At 40.9% G+C, this 22,543-nt stretch overlaps 1 protein-coding gene across 6 annotated transcripts in view; it reads right to left on the reverse strand.

The window, feature by feature from the left end:
• LOC125891717 (forkhead box protein J3-like) overlaps positions 1–22,543 on the reverse strand; it is a 91,769-nt gene that overhangs the window by 37,969 nt on the left and 31,257 nt on the right. For 4 of the 6 annotated variants that reach the window (XM_049581184.1, XM_049581185.1, XM_049581181.1 and 1 more), the window contains 3 exons: positions 11,275–11,349; positions 6,717–6,800; positions 1,800–1,880 (listed from right to left, as the gene is read on the reverse strand). In XM_049581184.1, coding sequence (XP_049437141.1) covers positions 1,800–1,880; positions 6,717–6,800; positions 11,275–11,349 — 240 coding nt within the window. The remainder of the gene's footprint in view (positions 1–1,799; positions 1,881–6,716; positions 6,801–11,274; positions 11,350–22,543) is intronic. The other 2 variants (XM_049581187.1, XM_049581186.1) reach the window with 1 other exon arrangement.

Below are 22,543 nucleotides of genomic sequence, written 5' to 3' on the forward strand. Positions count from 1 at the left end.
GGAAATTTCTTAGTCGTGAGGCAGCCGTAATGACTATACTGTATATCATTTGATATTTGCTGACCTAGCTCATCCTCCCATGCCCGTCTGTAAACCTCATAAGGGGCATTAGTGCTTTGTAGGACATTGTAACTTCCCTGTATCTGACTGCCAATTTAAATGTTCACTGAGTATATCTGGAGCAGCAGTGCTGTTGTCCTGCATGTATGTTTAAAAAAAATATATCTTTATAGTTAAGTTAAGCAATGTATAGTGGAGTATGTAGTTTAGTTAGTTTTCTTTATACTCATACGGGGTCGAGTCTGGTCGAGTCTGAATAGGTGTACATATACTTTTTTTGCATCATAATTAATATGCAGAAGTATTTCAAATAAGCTCTCCACTGACTGAAAATATGCAGACTTGAGTGACAGTAAAAATGAGGAAGGAAATGAAATGTGACAAAGGTTATGAGAAATTTCGGAACGCTGCAAGTTCATGATTCTGTACTGAGCCTCCAGAATCACCGCCATGCCCCGGGCTCCAACTACGGAAAACTAGTGGAGGCGCACTTCATTTAAATTGCCGGACACTTAAACAGCCTGAAAAGTGGACACATCACCTGCACTTGATAAGATAAATCAACCCTTCCTCATGCATTATTCAGGTATCTAAAATGTATTCAGCAGCAGTTCATTTTCTGCTGTCCTCACAAAGAGCTAAAGGAGGGTTAACCGAGTATGAGGATGTGACGAACTATTCAGAGATCGATGAGGGGCTAAATTGACGCCTGCAAAGTGGGAAAAAATAAAAAATAAAAATGAGGACAATATTTTTTTTTCCTTGTCTGACTCCTTTCAGGGTTCAAGACAGCTTGCCTGCCTTCCCAAACTGCTTACAGTAAGAGGATTGGTTGGTAACAATGCAATCTTTAATTTATGATAAACTCCCAGTGAAACGGGTTGTCGGCTCCCTGGTGGAAGCACTTAAAAAGAAGACAACAGAGAGGTGAAGAGAGGAGTGAGGAAGGCTTGTGGAAGAAGGGGAGCGAAAGGGAAGAATAGGTGGAGAGATAATTGAGCGGTGACGGACAGACAGACACGCAGACAGAGCAGCGTACAGGAAATGAAAGAGAGTGATTATGCTGAGGGCACCGGAGACGCAGCCACTAAACTAAGTGTACACTGCCTGTCTACACATTTATACAATGCATTTATGCAGCTGACGTTTAGCCTTGCTGCCAACTTCAAATCTTTTCATTTGCACAGCCACTGTCATCAGGAGACTTTAAAGACTTTGACTGTGTAGCCTAGGTGCAACAAAACCCCAATGAAAACAGTACGACATATTTAGCCCACTATTTTTTTTCAGACGGTAACACTGCTATAAATCTTAGCACTTAAAACCTCCCTGTTTCTCTTTAGCCCATGTGACAGCCCACAGTGTGTCTGCCAGCGGTGCAAGTGAGGCGTAAGAAAAGGGGTCGAAGGGCCCATCCATGTAAGACGAGATGACAAGGCTCTGAATTAATTAATGTTTGTAATAAAAAAAAAAAAAAAACGGTGAAGAAAATATGTCTAACGGCAGCCCCGGGGCCTTCTGTGGTAATTAACTGGAACACAAGCCTAGAATACTCTCCCTCCTCTCCATCTTACTCCTCTTACTTTTTCCCTTTCCCCCTTGCAGCTTGATTTTCCCTCTCTGCTCCCTCTACCTTGATGTCTTTTTCTCTTTTTTCGGCATCCGTTCTTTCACATTTCTTTTTATTGTTCCCCCCCTTTTTTTAACCTCACCCCCCCTCCCCTCTCTCTCTTTTTTACCTCAATTCTTCCTCCAATGAGCAACTGTGATTGTGCACTTTGCCGCTCCACGCCTGCCTGGGTTCCCTGGAGAGGAGGAGGCTAAAGCAGCGATACAGGCAGAGAGGTAGAGACAGAGAAAAGAGGCAGACAAACAGACGCACAGAAAGATAATGATCAAGATACACAAACAGTGACGGAGATGGAGGATGCCGGGGAGCTGACCAGCTGTGCTGCACCATGATAAAAGACTCTGCAGGTTTTCTTTAATGCAACAACAAACATAGTCAGGTGTACATTCAGAAAAACCCCAGTGGGTCAAGCAGCTGGATACAAACATCTACAGCATGCTACAATAAACAAAATGATACCTGCATACTCAAATTAAAGCTCCACTTTATAGCAGTTGCTCAGTTGGCTGCTTAACCTTGGCTGAGGGGAGGACTGTCATGCTACCTGAAGCCTCGCATATGTTATCAATACTTATCATAGCAGGAGCTACAACACTCATATTTTGTTTGCAGCCAGGATGCTCAGAACAGAGAATCTACTGTCTACTGTTAGCTAGCTGTCTCTGTACCCTAGACGACACTGGGAAGTACAAATTCAACCTATGGTGGCTATTTAACCAAGATTTTGGGGTATGGCTGAAACTGGTGCAAAGCAGTTCATACGAGGCTCTATGTATTTTACGCAAAAAAAATTTCAAGCTCATCATGATGGAAATGAAGTCAGAGTGAGAAACACAAAATCACCTGTCTGTTCTACTCTCGTTTCTACCATGTATCGTAATCTTACAATATATATTTGGGCAAAATTGTCCCTAACTGTAAAATTGATCTTAAATTTCGTTCTGAGTGGCATTAAAAAAATTGTAAAAAGTCTTAAATATAACTGGTCTTAAGCTGGAGGAGCCTCGACAGACGGCTGACATATTACATGCTTCTTGTTTGTTTTGTTATACGTTTAATGTAGTTCGGGCTTGTTGTTGACCATGCTAGCAGCGGGGCTCCAGGAATGAGGGTCAGTCGCTCCACCACTTTGATCAAGACTGATATATATATAAAAATTATTTGGATGGCATGCCAGAAAGTTTGGTACACACATAAACATTTTACCTGCTAAACATCAGCATGTTGGCATTTAGCTAATGAAAGTATAATCTGGTGACGAACATGCCTGTGACATACACAACCAGTTCGCCTGTGGTACGCATTTGGTTACAGCTGAAGTAACCTTACTCCTCCAGACATGAAGAAAAAACTGAAATTTCAAGCGTTCATCAGGTCTTGCAGATGCTGGTGGAGCTGAGGTTGATTTGGGTTACCATGGTTACGCATCTCCAACTGACAAGGAGGCTCTCGGGAAGTAATGTGATAATTACAGCTCAGTGTTTCCGAACAGATGCATACTACTGTTTATGTACACAAAAGTATGCTGAATGATGGTAAACATTTTGGGTTTGTAGAGCAAAGTAGGCGATTTCAGAAGCAAGCGTTGGTGTGCTGCTAGATGCAGTTGTATTCTGAGTGATCAGTTTCAGCTGAGCTGATGGTCAAAAGAGATTTTCATCTGTTAACTGTTTCTAAAATGATGTAATTAATCTGATAGTTTGGTTTGGAGGTGGTGCTGAAATTTCAGTCTTTAAACCAACAGTAGCGATGAGTGTGCTAATCAGCTGTAGCACACTGCTGCATCATACAGAGATAGTCAGAGTGGAAACAACAGAAGTGTAGGCAGACGGAGGTGATACAAGACCTGCAATACATCATGGAGCTCACTGCTTTTGTATTCAGATCCTCAGGTTGCTGATTGAACACCAGCCGCATTCTGCTTGGTTGACGCAGGGTTACATATATTTATAGCCTCGGCCGCTGTCAATCAATTTCCCAAAACCAATTTTCATTCCTACTTCTGTGTTCTCACATCTATTCTCTAGCTTGTTCCTGCTGTTTCTGTGGCAACTCAACAACTGAAAAATCCAGGAGCCGTGTGGTTAACATGTATGCACCTTATATGATCATGACATTGTTTCTTTGAGGCTCTGATTCTCTTATGGCACATGGCACATTGAAAATGGCACATGTGCCTGAGACAGGGCATTTCTATCAGACACAGGCACGTTTTCTGGCTTTCTCCAGCAGGAGAGGCCCAGTAATAGGTGGGTCAATATCAATCAAATGGCACAAAGCAAATCTGGTGTCAAGGATAACCCTGTCTGTTCCAACCAGCCAAGCAAAAAGGTGCATGATGTAATTGAGGTCTTGAGAGTAATAATTACATGATCCTATTCAAAGTCCAACCAAATCTTTTCCTGGTATGATTAAACAAGCACAACATGCAGCGAGAGAGATTTATTTGGACCACAGTCAGGCAGGTAACTTAGGCTACGTTCACATTACCCAGATCTGATCTTTCTGCAAAGAATTCTCACATTCATGTTTGAAGTGACTCATATCTGACATCAATGTGTATGGCTCTCTGCTCTGAAACGTCAAACATGCAACCATTATCGTCACACATGCATGTTGGAACAACAACAGAAAATGTCACATTTCCAAAACATGCATTCTGGGGGGAAATGAATGACATAGCAGTAAAAGGATCATCTTCCCAACGATCGCCACTTTATTTTGCATTATAAGTAGCCATGTGCCTCTGTTTGGGAGAGCGTGTCGGAGAAATGTCCCTTTGAAGAGGTGGAAGTTTTTTCCCAGAATACAGATGAGCTTTCGGTCCACTGGTTCTATTAGCAGCTACAGCTGGTAGTTCCGTGGTGAGAGCTGTGTGGGTGCGGCCGATAGAGGAATCGGGAAGAGAGTGTCACAGAAGAACAATTCCCTCCAAAACTTAGGATGTCTCGGGCTTCTGTCCAGTATCTCTTCAGGCAGCTCATGACAACGCTGTCATGGCACGTAGGCAAGCTGTCCCTATCAGAAAGTGTCTTGGCAGTTGGAGCTATTGGCTGGCAATTGGGGCAGTGGTGTGGCTACAACAGCTTTCTGCAGTTCAAATGGACCGCTCCGACACTGTATGGTTGAGTAATCTGCTCCTGCGCAGGGAGGTTAAATATGAAAAAACTCTTAAGTATGTGAAAAAAGCCCTCATGAATTCTGATGTGACTGCTCTCGTAGCATTCGGATGGCCAGTGACTGAATATGTATCAGATTTAGGACCACATATAAAAGTGTCCCAGAGCTGATTCGAAAAAATCTGGTTTTTTTTGTTCAAATCTGGGTAACATGAGAGCAAAAAAAAAAAAAAATCCATACTTGCTTGTAATGTGAGGGTAGCCTTGGGCTCACTGTCTTAGCCTTAGGCTCAGATCTGGGCCACTTCCATCTGTGGTCCTTAATCCAATACATATCCGATCAATGGCCATGTGACCTCTGTTAGAAAGATCATCTTGGAATTCATGTGTGTTTTTCTCATACATTCATGTTTTTTTTTCCACATCATACTTGCACAGATCACTCAATATACAGCATTGAAGCGGTCCATTGAAACTACAGAAGGCTGCTATAGCTGTTCCAGTGCTGGGGTAGGCTGCCCCAATCGCCGGTCAATAGAGCCTGACTGCCAGACGCTCTCTGACAGAGACAGCTTGCCTACATGCCATGACTACATTGTCGTGAGAGGCCAAGATATGTTGGAATGTAGCCCTGAACATCCTAAGGTTTGGAAGAACTGTTCATCAGCGATACCCTCGACATCACGGCCCACCTCTTCTGACTCCTCTCCTACACCCTCCCTCTCTCTCAACAGAAGTACCAGCAATAGCTGCTGATAGAATAAGTGGACCGGAAGCTCATTTGTTCAACAGCCCGTTATTCTACAAACAAATGCCCATTGCTTTAAAGGCCATTTCTCCAAAAATACTCTACACACTCCCAAACAGAAGCACATGGCTACTTAATATGCGGAATAATGTCATCAGACCCTCCTACTGCGGCCATCACTCAGGAAATAATGCTTGCTCCGCTATGTCAGAGATTTGTTTACACTGATGTCAGATGTAGGTCACCTAAATAATCAGAACTGATAATGTCAGACCTTTTCCAACTGTGATGCAGGTGCAGCACGAACCTATGGTCAAGAAATTGCTAAAAACGTGTCATCCCGCCCCACAGAGCTGATAGGTTTTTGCTTTAAAGGCACTTTGTTTGCCTGCTGGTCTATCCTGGCATCATTTTAGCATAGAGCAAGAATTACTGCCTTGCGGTTTTACGCCTCCGCTAACCAGTCAATTTGCAGTTACAATTTATATCCATGTCTGTGGATGTCATCTTCCCCACAGCGGCACAGAAGATCTATACAATCAGGACAGATTTTGTGTTAAATTATGTTACAATGAGTGTGTGGATTCTTGAGCTATGGCCAAAAACACCTTTGTGATGTCACAGTGACCTTTGACCACCAAAATCTTATCAGTTCATCACTGAGTCCAAGTAGGCGTTTGTGCCAAATTGAAGATATCTGATGTACGTACACAAGAATGGACAGACTGACAGTCAACTCAAAAACATGACACCTCTGGTCACAGCTATTCCTGTCATGGAGGCATAAAAGGGAAAAAGACTGAAAGTCTGTTCCCACACAAACATTTCTGTTGCATCTCAGATGACCAGAGCAGCTTTTTTCCTCAGTCTCTTTTCTCTCTGCTCACGCTGCCTCCTCACACTAACATCATTTGCCACTTTGATGACAGTGAGCTTGAACTCGTACAAAGAAATAATTTAAGAAACTGGTTACTGACAAAGGAAGGTGAGATTATTGTTTTGTGGCAGCACAAACCTCACATAAGAAGAGTTTAAAAGTCTTTACTTACTTTGAAGACGTCTGTGGCAATGAATACCAACTGAGTGGTAAAATGCCACATCATAAGGTTATTAAATCAAGCTCAAGGAGAATTTTATAAGACCTGGTTAAAGTACCCACCCTCTCTCCAGAGCGCGGTCTCTTCTTTGGCCTGCTGGGTACTGTGTCTTCTTTAGGATTGGTGTCTATGGCCCAGTAGGAACCCTGGAGATTGACGCAAATAAAACAAAGAGTTAAGTCTTGTGTTTGATGAAAGATGCACTGTTTGTGCATCTCTCCGCTGCTTTTGATGCTCTGTTAGTTAAGTTACACTTTCATATTCTTTTTTATCTTGCCTTAATTAGGAGTCAGTGGTGGAAAAGTCATCAAATAATCACTTTCAATAAAAATAGCAACACCACAGGGGGGAAATTATATAATATTCCATCATAAGTAAAAGCACCAAAATTGAGTTTTACTAGTGTTTTTACCTTTACCTTGAGTATCAAGCATAAAGATGCTCATCATGTTAATTCATCAAGTTAATTATGATAAACCAAAGTCACACGATAACACAAACAAACTAAGCAATAGAGGCAGCAGGAGACCAGCAACTCCCATGTTCTGCAAGGTAAAACACTGTTCACTTTCAGCTCACTTCCCTGTCAGAAAGAGCTGTCTATTATATTCTAAATATAGCGTACACAAAATGATATTGATTTTTTCATGTGGCTAAAATACATTTTGCTGCCACCCCGCCCACAGCAGTACACTGCTTAGCTTTGTGTCAATGCTACTGCCTGCTTCTCCAAACTGTGGGTGTACTGACTGTCTTCCATTGTAGATAATACACTGACTATGGAGGTACTTCACAGAACCCAATTTAAAAAATCTAAACTATTCCTTCCTGTAAAGTTGCAGCACCCCCGTATCCAATCCAGTGAAGCCCACAGTAATGCTGCAGGCTTCACACGTGCTGGAACTGTCAACAAAACCCATTTCTGACTGAAGGTTCACCCGTAGCCAACATTAGCAAACCACCTGAGAACACATTTCTTTTCTTTTGGTCGAGGCTAACTGCCTCCCCACACGTCAGTCGTCATGGACTGAACGTACAGAGGTGAAACTGATATCAACCTTGTATCTAACTCATTGTAAGACAGCAAACAAGCTGACCCCCAAATGTCAAAGTAATAGAGCAAGTAACTGTAATGCAGTGGTTTTCAAACTTGTTCTGTAAAGTTCCCTTCAGAAGCCGAAAAAAAGTTGATGCCCCCCTCCCCACAATTTTTAGCAGTCATTATCAGTCATCAACAACAACTGGGTTTCCTCGAATCGCAGCTACGCCTGGATCATGTCTCGTGGTTGAGCTGCTGCCATGGTCCTGCCTGATGCCTATTACTCTTATTTTTGTATCTATCTATTATATTTTCTATTATATCTATTATATTTTCTATCTGAATTTTATTAGTCATATTTTTACTATTATTATAATACACATGAGTATTATTGTTCCGTACATATACTATCATATAGTATAGAAATTACCAAAATCTTATAATTATTATAACACCATTACTAAAATCAATGTTATTGTAGCTACTGTCATTAAAGTTTGCGTGCACATCTCACTGTCTCCCTCTCTTAATGTATTATTTTGCCATATGGATCACTGTACACTTACTATGTTGATCTGTACACACATCTAATACATGTCTGTCTGTCCTGGATGAGGGATCCCTCCTCGGTTGCTCTCCCTGAAGTTTCTACTTTTTTCCCCATTAAAAGGTTTTTTGGGGTAGTTTTATCTTATCTGCAGTGAGGGTTCAAGGACAGAGGGATGTCGTATGCTGTAAAGCCACTGAGGCAAATTGAGATTTGTGATATCGGGCTTTAGAAATAAAATTGAAATTGAAACTAATAAAAAAGGATCCATGTTGAATTTCGGTAAAAATAGAGGTCAGCATGATAGCATCAGACAACTCTTGTTTATTTTCTTTACATAAATCATTTTCCAACTTTATTTTACTTCCTATTTTTCCCCCTGGTCATCCAGGACCCACCTGCAGAGGCTCTTTGCCTGCAACCCCCCAATCACCTAATATGAATTCATAATCCCTTACAATACTCTGAAAACTGTAATCACAAGTAAAACCAGTTACAGATCCAGCCTACTTTAAGGAATACAATGCAGGATTGTCGGTCACCAGTGAATGTTAAAGGAAAAGCCAACCCCAGATTCACCCTCATTTGGCGTCTTGCCTAAATATATTTCTGTTTTTTATGTGCTATGTCTCTTGAATGCCTTTCAGTCTGGTACCTGGTCGCTACCTTTTTTAAAAAGCCTGATCCTCACCTCACACAGCTCTGTGGGGGTACACGCCCCATAATCATCCCACACAAAGGAAATAAGAAAATACAGGTCAAAAGTAATGATTCAGATGGATTACTTCTATATCAGTCTATACACTGGTTTTTAGGAAAATCCTGCATAGTATACCTTTAATAAACTTGTTAACCTGCTCTTGCTATTACCCCAACTTACAAGAGTATGAAACAAAACTGGCCACATTTAAACATTAATAAAACATTTAAAGGCTTCTTACTGGCCCCCAAGGACTTAAATTTCATTTGGAAAACCCCCCCGACCGTGTCTGACCAGTTCAATTTCATGTCAATATAAACCCACAAATATTTATATGAGGAAACAATGTCAGCCAGTAATAAGTAATAAGTAAGTAATGACTTAGCTGTACTGTTTCACCATTTCACTCATCTGCACTCATTTGAGGGCAGATTTGAACACATATATTATATTGTTCATTAAAACATGTATCTGTTATTCGTCATTTATTGTGTTGGCTAGAACTGATCCCATTCTTTACAACTTTCCCATTTGTTTCTGATGTATTTCCTCCTATTGTGGATGCAATTATGTTTCTTACTCCATCTCAGTAAACTCTCTCAGTCCCTCTAATGGAGGAAACAAGTGTCAGTGAACAGAAGAGAGAAAAAAAGTGCAGTAGATGGCTCTCTTTTGCATCCCATAACAGCAATGTATCTGTTATTATTCCAGGTCTGTATCCAATCAGTTTTCTCTGGGTTTAGATTTCCTACAGTTTGGTGCATGCTCCTGCTTCGTTTCCCCAGAAAAGCCACAACAATCCTTTTGATACACGATGTTAAAACACAGCGGACTCCAAAATAAAGACAATCAATGAGAGAGGAGGAAATCAGTTGCTTTTAGGTCCTTGATTTCCTCCTGGTCTGTTTTTTCCCCCTTTTCATTTTTCCTCTTCTCTCCCAGGGAGGTCCAAAGCTGCAGACAGAATTCAGGAGGTTCATCTAGGCCACACACACACGCACACACAGACACACACACACACACACACACACGTATACACACACACACAAACACAGACACACACACAGCTCGTGTCTGAAAATCTCGCCCCACCCGCCCTCCCCCATCCTTGCCTCTTCTCCTCCCCCTGTCTCTCAGTCCCACATCAGTGAACAGTACACAGCCAATTAACGTTAGCACATGCATGATTTAGCTTCTCCCCTCTCTCTATGGCTTCAAACAGAGCTTGTACATTCAACTTCTCTCCACACCGAAGACCCCCGCCCTCTCCCCATGCCGAGGTATCGACCACTTCGATCCACGGTGTGAATTAAGGTGCTGGTCAGGTCCAAGTCAGGCTAATCAGGGGGGAGCCGCTCTCTTTGTGTCTTTGCAGACTATAGGCCTCCACTCAAGCCCAAGGATTTTGTTTGAATTATTTAAACCTTCTTCCCCCTAATTCATTTTTCAATGGCACCAAAATCCCCGCAGCCTGGAGAAACTCCCTCTTCCACCCCCCCACCCCCCCAAAACAAAATGAGTTTTGAGCGCTCAATGAAAAGTTCTGGCTTGTTAGTTTTTGTAAAAGTGGTGGATTACTTCTCACATTAACCCTGTGATGAGCTGAAATGCAGACATTTGAGCTTTTTATTAAAAACTCATGTAAGGACAAGCTTCAGTGATCAACTGTAATTATATACTTTCCCCGTCTGAGCAATTCCTTCGATTCAGCACAAACAAGGAGTTGACAAATTGTTGTTATCACACCGGCGCTGCTGAAGTGGCCGTGGCAACTGCGCTTCCTAACCACAGTCGTAGCAATGGTGAACATATCAAAGCTTCCTCTGATTGTGTGTGTGTGTGTGTGTGTGTGTGTGTGTTTGTGTGTGTGTGTGCTAGAGAGAGAGAGAGAGAGAAAGAAAGCGAAACGGGGCTTAATAAAGCATAACAGATGCGTGAACAGCCTTGCATCTGAAGGAGTGTACCTACATATACTTATTATTCATTACTCTCTGTACCACATTATTACTTGGCAGAATCAATATTGGAAGAGCCACCGAAAACAGAGAAAGCAGCATTAGGCATTCACACGGTTATGGAGCTACAAATTGCTTTTAAGTTCAGACACACGGCATGCGTGTGACAAAGAATCAGAACAGGTGAGTGCTGACTTTGAGTCTATGGGTGCACTTATGCACAAGGGTGCGCACACATGAGGCACAAGGGTGACTAAACACGTGAAAAGGAAACTGCATTTTGTAAGCCCGCCGAAATAGGCTTGCATTTTCATTCTGTGTCGCACCATATTTCAAGCTGAGCTTTTCTGTCGCATTACATTGTTCAGGAAATACTTACTTTTCCAGGGTCGTCTTTGGAGCGAGGCACTTTGAGAAAACACTTGTTCAAGGACAGGTTGTGTCGTATAGAATTCTGCAGGGAGAGACAAAGAGAGAAAGAGGGGGAATGAAGGGAGAGAAAAGGCAGGAGAGAAGAAACAGGACAAAAATACTTAAAACTTTATCCATGATTTTAATACGTAAATCACATTTACAGTCACTTTATTACACCATTGACTGATTCTGGTCCCAGGCTCCAGTGTTCATCGCAACAGCACTTCTTTGCCTTTTTCCAGAGAGAGACAGACCGGATATTCTGTCCTCTATACCAGTGGGTCATTACCAAATGTCAGCACCCCCAGACAGGTCACAAGAAAACAGGATAAGACAATCAAAAAATGTATTTTCTACACACAATTAGCAGTAGCAGCAGTAGTGTACAGTCTTCCTTTGGGGCAAATCAACATCATCCCAGCAACTCAGACACATTATCTTGCCACTCTCCATAGCCTCTGCTGCATCTGCTGAAGCTGACGCTGGCTACAGTCTGGCTCTGGACCTCTGTTTTGGCCATTAGTGACAGTACAGCAGACAGTCTTCCACTTTCCACTGTTTACCATGTCGAGTGAATTGCGAGCCGTTGTGCTGCAGATTTAGACAAAGGTATTGATCCAAACTAAAGCGCAACTATTCCATCAGACACACCTGAAACTGACGGCTGAAAAAAGGTGGTTGAAGCTCATTCAATGTAGACAGAGGGACAAGACAGAGGGAGGGTTGGGCAACGATCTGTCAGAGCTGTGAGGAGGAGGTGTGAGTGGTCCCAGTCTGGGGCAGAGTTTAATCCTGGGACACAGGATCCCGGGAATACACGTCCAAACTATTTCCCACTTCAAGGGAAATATATTAACAGGAAAATGGGAAAAATAGGTACCACACCACACAAAGCCAACTTGAAAATCTCAACTTTATGCATTATAGTAGCACAACTGTCAGGACTGAGACAAGGAAAGAGACAAGGACTGAGCACTGCTGCGCTGTCTAAGCTGTGTGTGTGTGTGTGTGTGTGTGTGTGTGTGTGTGTGTGTGTGTGTGTGTGTGTTTGAGAGAGAGAGTGACAGAGAAGGGAGAAGAGAAGGTGGAAGGTGGACTATTGCACACAATGTTTCTTTAAGTTATTAACAACTTTTGGAACAATGCTTTGCCACTTTTTGACCCACCTGAGCCGTGATATTTTCTAGTATCCCCTTCAGGTTGTGGGTCGACCTGCACATCACTAGTTGATTGGCATAAATTGCATTCTTTTGTCTTCATAATTGTTAACACCAATTAACAGACTAAAGCTGTTAGCTTTAGGTTTATGCACATTTGTCCTTGTTCCATGTTGTGTTGCTTCAAATATGACCAATGCGTTTTTGACTGTGGCTGAAGTTACTTTAAAAACAAGTCAATTTCCTGGGATAGTGTGCTTCTGCTCCAGGTACAGGAGATGTTATTAATCCCTACTCGTGGTTAGTCTATGGTTAAATGCAATGTTTAATATGTGAGCAGGGGGCGTGTTCAAGCAAAACAGGGTGTTAAATTAGGCTTATGAACACTCTACAGGGCTGTCAACTCACACAATAAAGAAACTCATTTATAGGCAGGGGTTCCACTAAAACATTCAGTGCCGGTACGCAGTATCATGAAGAGGCAACAGCAGGTGTCTGCTGCTAGTAAGGTAGACAACAAGCCTAATTTTCATCAAAAAAAGCTGTCCTCCGAGTTGGACAAATAATATCTAAATTTTACTCCTGTGGAAAAGATTGCCCAGAGCTTCCATGGAGCTGCAGAGATGGTTTGCAGGACTCACAGAGATGTGCTGTGCACCGTATGAAAAATGTGGCACTACAGATGTCGCAGAAGTTTGATTGGTTATCACAACTGGAAGGTGAGATTTTTGGACAGTTCTGGTCCCAATATGCATGCGTGAGATTACATGCTATGCGCAATAGAACACAATACTACATGCTTTACAGGGTTTACATGCAGGGTTTTAAAAGCTGAAGGTGTATGTCCAGAGATGCATGACGCAACAATAAGAAGCTGTGAAGTTTGGGCTGGTACAACTAGCAAGAACTTCAAACTACTTTACCCCCTGTTTACAGGCTGTTTAGTATTGTGACGCGAAATGGGGACACTGACAGCACACAAAACAGACAAGGCAGATAAACACAGCACAACAGCAGCACCATAAAACACTGAGGTCAAGTGAGCCATCCTCTGCGAAAACCCTGTCAACCCAGCTGCTGCTTAGATTTTCATGCCCTTTCATTTGTGTGTTTTTGTACTGGTACTTAAAGGGGCCAAAAAGGACAAACAAAGACTCACATTAAAGCAATAATTTCTCACAATTTATACACTACCAAGAAGTCCTAACTGGATAAAACAGTTTCCATAATAGGGTGGTGGTCAGAATATTGTAACACAATGAAAATGTCCTAATTTTTACATTGTCATTAATTTAATAAATTAAGTTTTTCTTCAGAGATCTGCTGCAAATGCCAATATAATCTTGTTCAGGATGACACTGACTATGGCCATATAAAATTACTGTGCTACTGTATGTTGTTTTGTTTTGTATGTTTTTAAGATTTTAAATATATATATATATATATATATATATATATATATATATATATATTTTTTGCCTTTGTTGGATGTGGCAGCATAGGGGGTGGCGTGCAGCAGGGGGCCATGGGTTGGGAGTGAGCCTGCAGCCACAGCAGCACGCACATAGCCCTTTTTTTACATGGGGCACCTGCTCAACCAGGTGAGCCAGTGGGCGCCCCTGTTAAAAACTAAAGGGGAAATACAGAGTGACACATAAAAAATATCCTCATGATTAAACTCTTTCCCAGGGAAGTTTGAAATTTGAAGTTATATTACTGCACAGGTTTCTTTTCGTTTGTTTTTAAGGAAATTAAAGGGGAAATCTCAAAATACATTGTAACACATAGAAAATGTCCTCATGTTTAAACTCACATAAAACCTTTTCTTCAGAGGTTTGCTGAAATGTTTAATGCAGTCCTGTTCAGGATGACCCTGACTATGACTTTCTAAAATAAATAGTTGGCAGCCCTACGCAAACATTTTTTAAGCATAAAACAAAATCATAGTTTTGACCATAATGAAGGGAAACTGACATTTCCACAGTTTGTAACACCTCCTATTGTGTGTGTGTGTGTGTGTGTGTGTGTGTGTGTGTTGTGGAAAGAGGTAAAGGAAGAGGAAGAGAGAGGGAAAGGGGGCTCACAACAGTGCAGTCTAACCTGACATGAACCTGTTCTCCCTCCAGGCTCCCGTTCTCCACTCATCTGCTGCTGCTAATTAATACCACTGGGGAGGAGGAGGGGGGAAGACAGAGGGATGGGAGGTATTTCTCTGCTCTTTCTCCTGAGCTCTCATTGCTCAACACCATCTTCCTTTCTCCTACAATAACCACCTTCTCTCTCTGTCTCTAGCATACCATAACAGCCCGGTCCACCTCCGCCTCGCCCCCTTCTGCTCCTGGAGAAAAGCTCCAGCAGTTTTGGCTGCTCTACTTAGCGGGTCACTGGCTGTACGCGGCCGTCCATCAAGGAAACGCGTGACAGTCGGGTGATGAAAAAGGCAAGGAGGACTGCCACCGGCTCGGCACACAAAGGCAACCATCTGTTCCGAAAACTTTCCTGTGGGAGGTGGCGTTGGATCATTAACATCGAGTCTGATCGTCACTTCAGCAGCCAGCCCGTCTAACTTTGCTAACCTCTATCTACTGCCTGTTTATTTACACACTATTTTCTTTTTATTACCCAAGCAGTTTTTGCACACCTGTGCACTACTTGCAATGTCTGCACAACCCTGTGTATTTCAGACTTTGCACACTCTGGCACTTTTCACTTTCAGGCGTCTGTGTGTGTTCTCTGTTGGGGCTGGTCTGGGTAGCGAAAAGTTACCAGTGCTGACATTAAAAATCGGCCTTAATTTGTTCATGTCATTAAGTCTGCTAAAAGTTTTCTCTGCTGTGTGGCGTAATAAGCTGTCCCCTTACAGTGTTACTTTCTAGGATCGTTTGGGAAGCATGTTTTCCCCATCAGTGTGTCCCTTATAATTGGTGATCCACACTTTAACCCAAACCAATCAAAATGCCAGGAGACCTAACAACGCATGTTTTCACATTAATTTCCTTATATCCTAAATGATCAGTGTCAACAGTTTGGCATATTTAAAACATATTTAAGCCTTTGCATTAAAACATTATTCTAGCTGTCAGCGAGCCATGATGGCAGAAAAAGCATATTTTTCAGAACACATTTTAATGACTGTTGTAGCATCTATTTAGCATCATATTTCTCAGCTCTAATAAACCGTGCAATGTCTTAAACACCACTAATCTGCTTTGGAGGAATCACACATCTTCCCACAGTTTTTGTTTTTGTATTTAACAGATTTCAAGTGTGCAACACAACAAATCCCCACCCAACCCACAACCAACCATTTCTTCAATAAAAAAAAAAAGTTTTAAAAAAAAAAGAAAAATATTACACACCTTATTTAAAGAGAGCTTAACCTAATAATCATTTTACAGACAAAAAGACAATACTAATCCAGAGGCGTAAGCTATTTTTTTAGGATTGGTGATCCCAGTCATTTATACCTTTCAAGTTATCTGAAAAAATAAATAAATAAATAAAGGTTTCCATGCCTCGTACAACTTGGACTTACTTCCCTGCAGGGTACATTTCATTTTAACCAACTTTAAGTACTCTAATATTTTTCTATTTAAAAAAAAAAAAAAAACTATACCAAACAACATTAATGTTTACATTACTAAATGCTGGATATTTACAGGACATTTAAAGAGTGACATGTTTACTTTGCTGTTTGTGGCTTGCAATCTTACTGCTGCTCTATATTGCTAAACTGATTTAAGTCCTGTTGTGCCATGTTTTTATCCAAAGTTTATTTTCATTTCTGTGGTGTAGCTGACAATTACAACTGTGCAAAATATCAATATATTATGGTAGAAATGTAGATAGATAGATAGACAGATAGACAGATAGATATTAAGACAAGACTGACGTCTACAGCCATGTTAGCAGCTCTGTAAGGGCTGTTTCATAGTCGACGCAAAGGCACACAGACGCAAATACATTGGGACGCAACATTGGGATGTAACACCATGCGTTGCCAGCAGGGGTGATAATGCAAGCGACGTACTTGAAATTAATCACCACCAAGGAGGAAAAACTTTGCTAACTTGTACAGTGCCCTGCACTCTAATAAAATAGCAGTACTAGCTAGCTACAGCAGTACCAGCTTGCCGGAATGTACCGGTGATTCTGCTACGCCCTATTGTGCGAGCGATGTATTGCATTTCAAGTGTTGCCCGCGTCGCTTGCGTTCAATGTGTTGACAATGAAAGGAAGTGCGTTGCTCGCGTCGCTTGCTCACGTTGCGTGCGTTGACTATGAAACGGCCCTAAGGCTGTAATTTGGTGCAGCGGGGACTTGAGCTAAATGCTAACATTAGCATGTTAACATTTCAATGTCCAGCAGGTATATTGTTTAACTTTTTATGATATCTGTCCTGAGTTGTTGAGCTGTTTCAGTCTGGACCACAGTGGTGGACCAACCATCAGATCAAATACGTGGATATCATCATATGGCACATATTTGTGTTTTCCTGCTCTCACTGTCGTGAAATAAACAATGAATGCCTCTGCGTCATGTTCTGTCACAAAATGTTCTTGTCAAGTATCTTCTTAAAGCTCCACTTGTCACCCACTAAAGCATTACATCAAAACATGTTCTTCAGTCGAGATTTTTTGGGTCAAAAAAGTGAAATCTGATTTAGTCAGTGTCACTAAGCCTTTATATTATCTCAAACTGCTCCCTCGGCACACAGTACTTTCTATCTGTTTATTCAACCTCGATTCAGTGCTCACCACCTGGTGCTCCTGTCAAAGTAGAGCTTCTATTGTGTAATGTGTTTTTATGTAAATGTGTGTTCACATGTCCTGTCTGAATGTGGCATGATGTGTGTTACTCTGTCTTTTAAACCAAGGACAAATTTCTGCTTTTTGCATTTAAAAAAATTTGAAAAGTATTTTCTCTTCTTTCTATTACACTTAGATCCACTCAGTTTTATTTAGATTGAATGTACTTCCCGTTGACGGCATGATCATTTCTGCTATTATCCTTAAGGCCATTTTATTTCTAATATGTTCTGCTGTAGCATGAAGTTTATACACAACATGTGAACACACAATATACAAAATCTTTGCCACCCACAGAAAAATAACCCCAAAAAAGGTCAATGACACACAAAACAGAACATAAAGAAACATAAAAATCAACAAAAACCTATCGCAATTTCACCACTCACACAGCTGCAAGGACGTACTGTTCAAGAAAGAAACTGTGTGTGTGTGTGTGTGTGTGTGTGTGTGTGTATAACTGTGTTGAGTGAACAGAGTCCTTCCACCCAGAAAGCATCAGTCTGCTTGTGTACACACGTCGGATACATAAGTTCTTTCCTATATGTTATTGAAACAGTAATATGTTCTCACTGAATGGCAATAGTCATCATCAATACATGTACTGATTAGCAGCGCCGTGAAAAGAAGATAATGAGATTCACTGCTGTGTCCTCCTTCCACCCACTCCTCACCCTGCCTGATTAATGAGCTTATTGGGCCGGGCTGGGGCCACGCCATTCCTGCCCAGTAGCTGATGGATCACACAGTCAGGGGCATCGTGTGAGTCAGGTTGTCTGCGTGTGAAACTTAGGAAGGACACTGAAGACGTCTGGTTCAACTCTATACTATGGCATGAGAAAATTTACATATACATAAAGACTCGCCATTTCAACTGCAGTAAAACACAGTCTCTGAATACAGTCAGTCAGTGTTTGCTTCTCTATATGCAGCCGTCCAGACAAACTCAAGGCAAAATCAGCAACATTGGCGTGTTCATTTTTTTCTTACGCAACCAATTTTTGTACACAAAGCCTTAAGCTGCCAGAGCTGCCCAGCTGTGTGGAGGGGAGACAGGAGCTAACGTTTAAACTTCTCTTTCAAGTTTTCTTTTTTAAAAATACTTCACACAACGATCTGAGTCACTTCTCATTTGAACAACTGAGTCCAACACTATGAACGACTTCCAATTGCAACTGTCCAAAAAAGCACACCTTTACCTTTATTCAAACAACATGGGGACTCCCTCATCTCTATGGCAGCTAACTTTTCACTCTGCCTTCCAGTGTGGCAAAAAATATACATACACATTCGATTTCCAACTCCTGCTGTGCACAGCTGTGGGGCGGCTCCATTATTGCAAAAATCACTGTTATAATTATTTTGGTCAATATTGAGATAAAGACTATTTAATATATAGACAAACTGGCCAAAGGCTCTCTTTCCACCATCGTGGCTGGAGGTGAACTAAACATGCCTGGCTGAGAGTAAGTTTGGGCTTTTGTGGAGGGGCCAAAGTGGACCGCTGTAAAGGAAATGTGGCACACTGATCATTTGATCTTGACTATCTTTTTTTCTTAATCGTTAGAAGCCAAAATTGTAATAAAGACATTCAATTAATTACCCAGCCCTAGCAAGTTCAAACCCGAATAAGTTTATTTCATGACAGGCCCAAACAACAACTGTAACATGATCATTTCTAAAATTTCTAAATTAGCTTCTTAAGACCACACATAGAACACACTGAATTTTGGGAAAATGTGTACGATATGATGAACAAGATTATCTAAGATATCTCCATTTGATAACTTCTAAGGTTTGAATGATGGATGAATAACTGTATAAGCATCATATTTAGCTCGAACTAAGTGTTCAATTAAGCAGACTCATGTAACTGTGGAAATAATATTCTAAAATAAAATCAAGGACAATTTCCAGAAAAACTTCATTATTCTTTGCATTTCAACAGAAACATATTGTTATATATAACTGTCAGTTTAGTACCGAAGTCTGAATATGATAAAAATAAAACACTTAACTACTAACGTTGTTGTTATCATCTAATTACATCTCACCATGAACTTTAAAATCCATTTTATTACCAAATTAGATGGATGGATTGAGTTAGAAATGGATTTAAGTTTTGTTTGACTATAAGTGTGTAAATGCTACATATGCATAAAGACAGTGTATATATCATTTTGAGTGCAGACTACAGTGCACCTGCATCCATTCATTTTACAATATACTGTACGTGTTCATTTCCCATAACGGCTCCTGACTTTATGAGCATTTTTTAGAGGCTGGAGATTAAGCGCTATGTCGCAGAAAAATAAGGTCAAACAACCGTTTTTACACAGTTATTATTAGACATGAGGCTTTGTGCATGCATGTGTTGTATGTACAGTAGAGACTGTTTGTGTGTGTATGAGGTAGATGCTGCCGCTGCTGCTGCTGCTGCTGCTTAACGTAGGGTGTGCAGCATCCTGGACTTGAAGAGGTTAGTTATATAAGGGCTTGATAAGCATGGATGACTTTTTGACAAAATGCAATGTGATATAATGTGATGTGTGACAAAAAGTCAGGTTTTGGAAACATGCTTTCAGGGTGGAGAGGAAAGACAGAGGAAAGGAGTGTAAGATTTTGTGTGTGTGTGTGTGTGTGTGTGTGTGTGTGTGTGTGTGTGGATCAGTCAGAGAAAGTGATCAAAGATAGACTGATCTGTTTGAAGGTTGACAGAAATGGTTGAAGAGGTTAAAGAATGTGTGTGTGTGTGTGTGTGTGTGTGTGTGTGTGTGTGTGTGTGTGTGTGTGTGTGTGTGTGCAGATGAGGTAGGGTACAGGTTAAAGGAGCCAGAAGGATATTCTGGCCATAGGCAGAAAGCTTGCACTGTGCATGTGTGTATGTATGTGTGTGTGTGTGTGTGTGTGTGTGTGTGTGTGTGTGTGTGTGTGCGCCAAGGAAACAGGTCACACGGAGAAGACTGAAGTTACATAAGCGGGTAGGTTTGGAAGATTTGGGTCATGGCAGCTGAGTTAAATACTGAGGGGCAACATGAGATGGCATTTCCTCTAAACTGAATTAAACAGTCTTGAAAAGTTTCACAAGTGAGGCAACAACACTCGTCCCACTTTAACAACAACAATGCTGATTACACTGAAATGGTTGGTTGGTGAAGTTGGGTGCAATGGAAACATACAGTGCAGTCCAACTGGTATAGAGTTGCAAAGTGGGAGGAAGCACTTTCGGGTGCAGAGGTTTCCAGTCCCATTCATTTTCTGCTAGACAATGTAAGGTGACTCACAGCTGGAGTGCTGCGAAGCTTATATGGGCATGAAACTCTCCTGGTTGAATCATCAGGTGAGCAGCTGTGGTGCAAGCCTGTGTGCCTAAAAACTTAAGGAGTGAGGTCAACTGTGACTCCCAAACATTTCTGTGATAAACAAAAGCTTAAAGGCCCTGAAAACCTTTTCTCTCAGTCAGAATTTGCCATCTCAGTAAGTGCTTGGATCCTACATGAAAAACACAATTTTCTGAAAATGTTCGAACAGTTTGGCAAGTTAGTTAACATCATGAAGTATGATAAATCAGTACTCAAGTTTTCATCCAAATTCAGCCAAATTGGGATGCACTGAGATAAACACTTGGTGGTGCTAACTTTCAGATCAGGCGCCATTAAACCCAAACAAAAAGGGGTGCAACAAGGTGATGTAATTAAAAGAGCGCTAGTCAAACCTTTAACAATGTGGAAAACTTGAAAGAAATTTGACATTTATGTTTGTTTAATGAATTAATTTGAGGATCTTAACAATCTCATCTGGAGCTGCAATGACATGTCCATTAATACATTTTCATAATCAAATAATTAAGTCATTTTTAGGTAAAGAAGCCAAACATTTGCTGGTTTCATGCTTCTTAAAAGTGAGAATTGATGCTTTTCTTTGTCATAAATGGTAGCAAAGTGAATATCTTTGGATTTCTGGACTGTTGGTCGGATCAAACCAGCCATTTTAAAGCATCACCTTGGGATCTGGAGAATGACACATGGCATGTTTTACTATTTGATGACATTTTATTGAAGAAACCTGAATGAAAATGAATCAATAATGAAAATAATTATTAGGTGCAGCTCTAGTCTCATCATCACTCCATACAAATCTGATGTTTTTGACTGCTGCAAATATCTTTGTTTTCATTGCACTATTTATATGAATAAACCAACTTTTACGTGTTTTCACTCAGGACTTTTTTGAAGTGCAAACTGAAAAGGCCCTAAAATCAGCTGGATGGAAACACACTCAGTCAGTATGAAGGCATTATTGTATTGATGGAATATCTGCTGTAAGAATTTAAATAATGAGGAGTATTATGTAATTATACAATATTTGCTTTCACTCTCATGCACTGTTATTAAACATTATTTATTCACATGAACTCCCTGTTTTTTTTCTTTTGTTTCTTTTTTATTTATCTATTACTGTGCTTTAATTTTTTTTTTACACAAAATCATTGACTTTGTGTGTTGAACCTGTATCTTTATGAACTTTAAGTTCGTGGTGGGAAGGGATGTTTGTTGAAGAAAATGACAGTAGAAGAAAGAATACTGTTGCAATTGCCATGGTTGCATTTGCATTTGTCCTTCAATATAAACATTCAAACAGAAATTATGCCTTATGTACCATGCCAGCCTTTAAGCACAGACATTGACACTTTTGTGGTTTGTCTCCTTTATTTAATCCCAGCTGTTTGGGCAGGGATAGGCAACCTGCAGCTCCAGAGCCACATGTGGTTCCTTATCTACTCTACAGTGGCTTTCTTTGGGTTTGTCGGGGAAAAAAAAGGGGAAATAAATAGCTGTCAGTAACATTTTTATTTTCATACTTCATTGTTCTAATGCCTAAAGTGATTTTACATTCTCCGATTGTAAAAATGTGTAGTCTATATACCGATTTAAAAAATGTTTTAACGTTTCTTTAACTAAAATGTGCGTCATACATCTTCGACCTGGTGACTTTTCCTCTAAAGTTTTCCAAACCTAAATTGCGGAAGCTCATCTTGAGTCTCCCTACCTGGGCTAACTATGGATTCCAAATTCAATAAAGAAAAACAGAGAATTAAACAGTGTGCGGACACTTTCACCGCCAACGCTGCAAAGTTTAAGTAGCACATAATCATTAACAACCCACTACAGAGGAGCCACCTTGTGGTATAAGATATTAATGAATGCTCGTTGGGAGCCATTAGTAATGTTGATAGGCTACTTTAGATACCTTCATTATTAGGCTCAAA

This window comes from Epinephelus fuscoguttatus, linkage group LG7 (assembly GCF_011397635.1).
Source record: "Epinephelus fuscoguttatus linkage group LG7, E.fuscoguttatus.final_Chr_v1".
NCBI lineage: Eukaryota > Metazoa > Chordata > Actinopteri > Perciformes > Serranidae > Epinephelus > Epinephelus fuscoguttatus.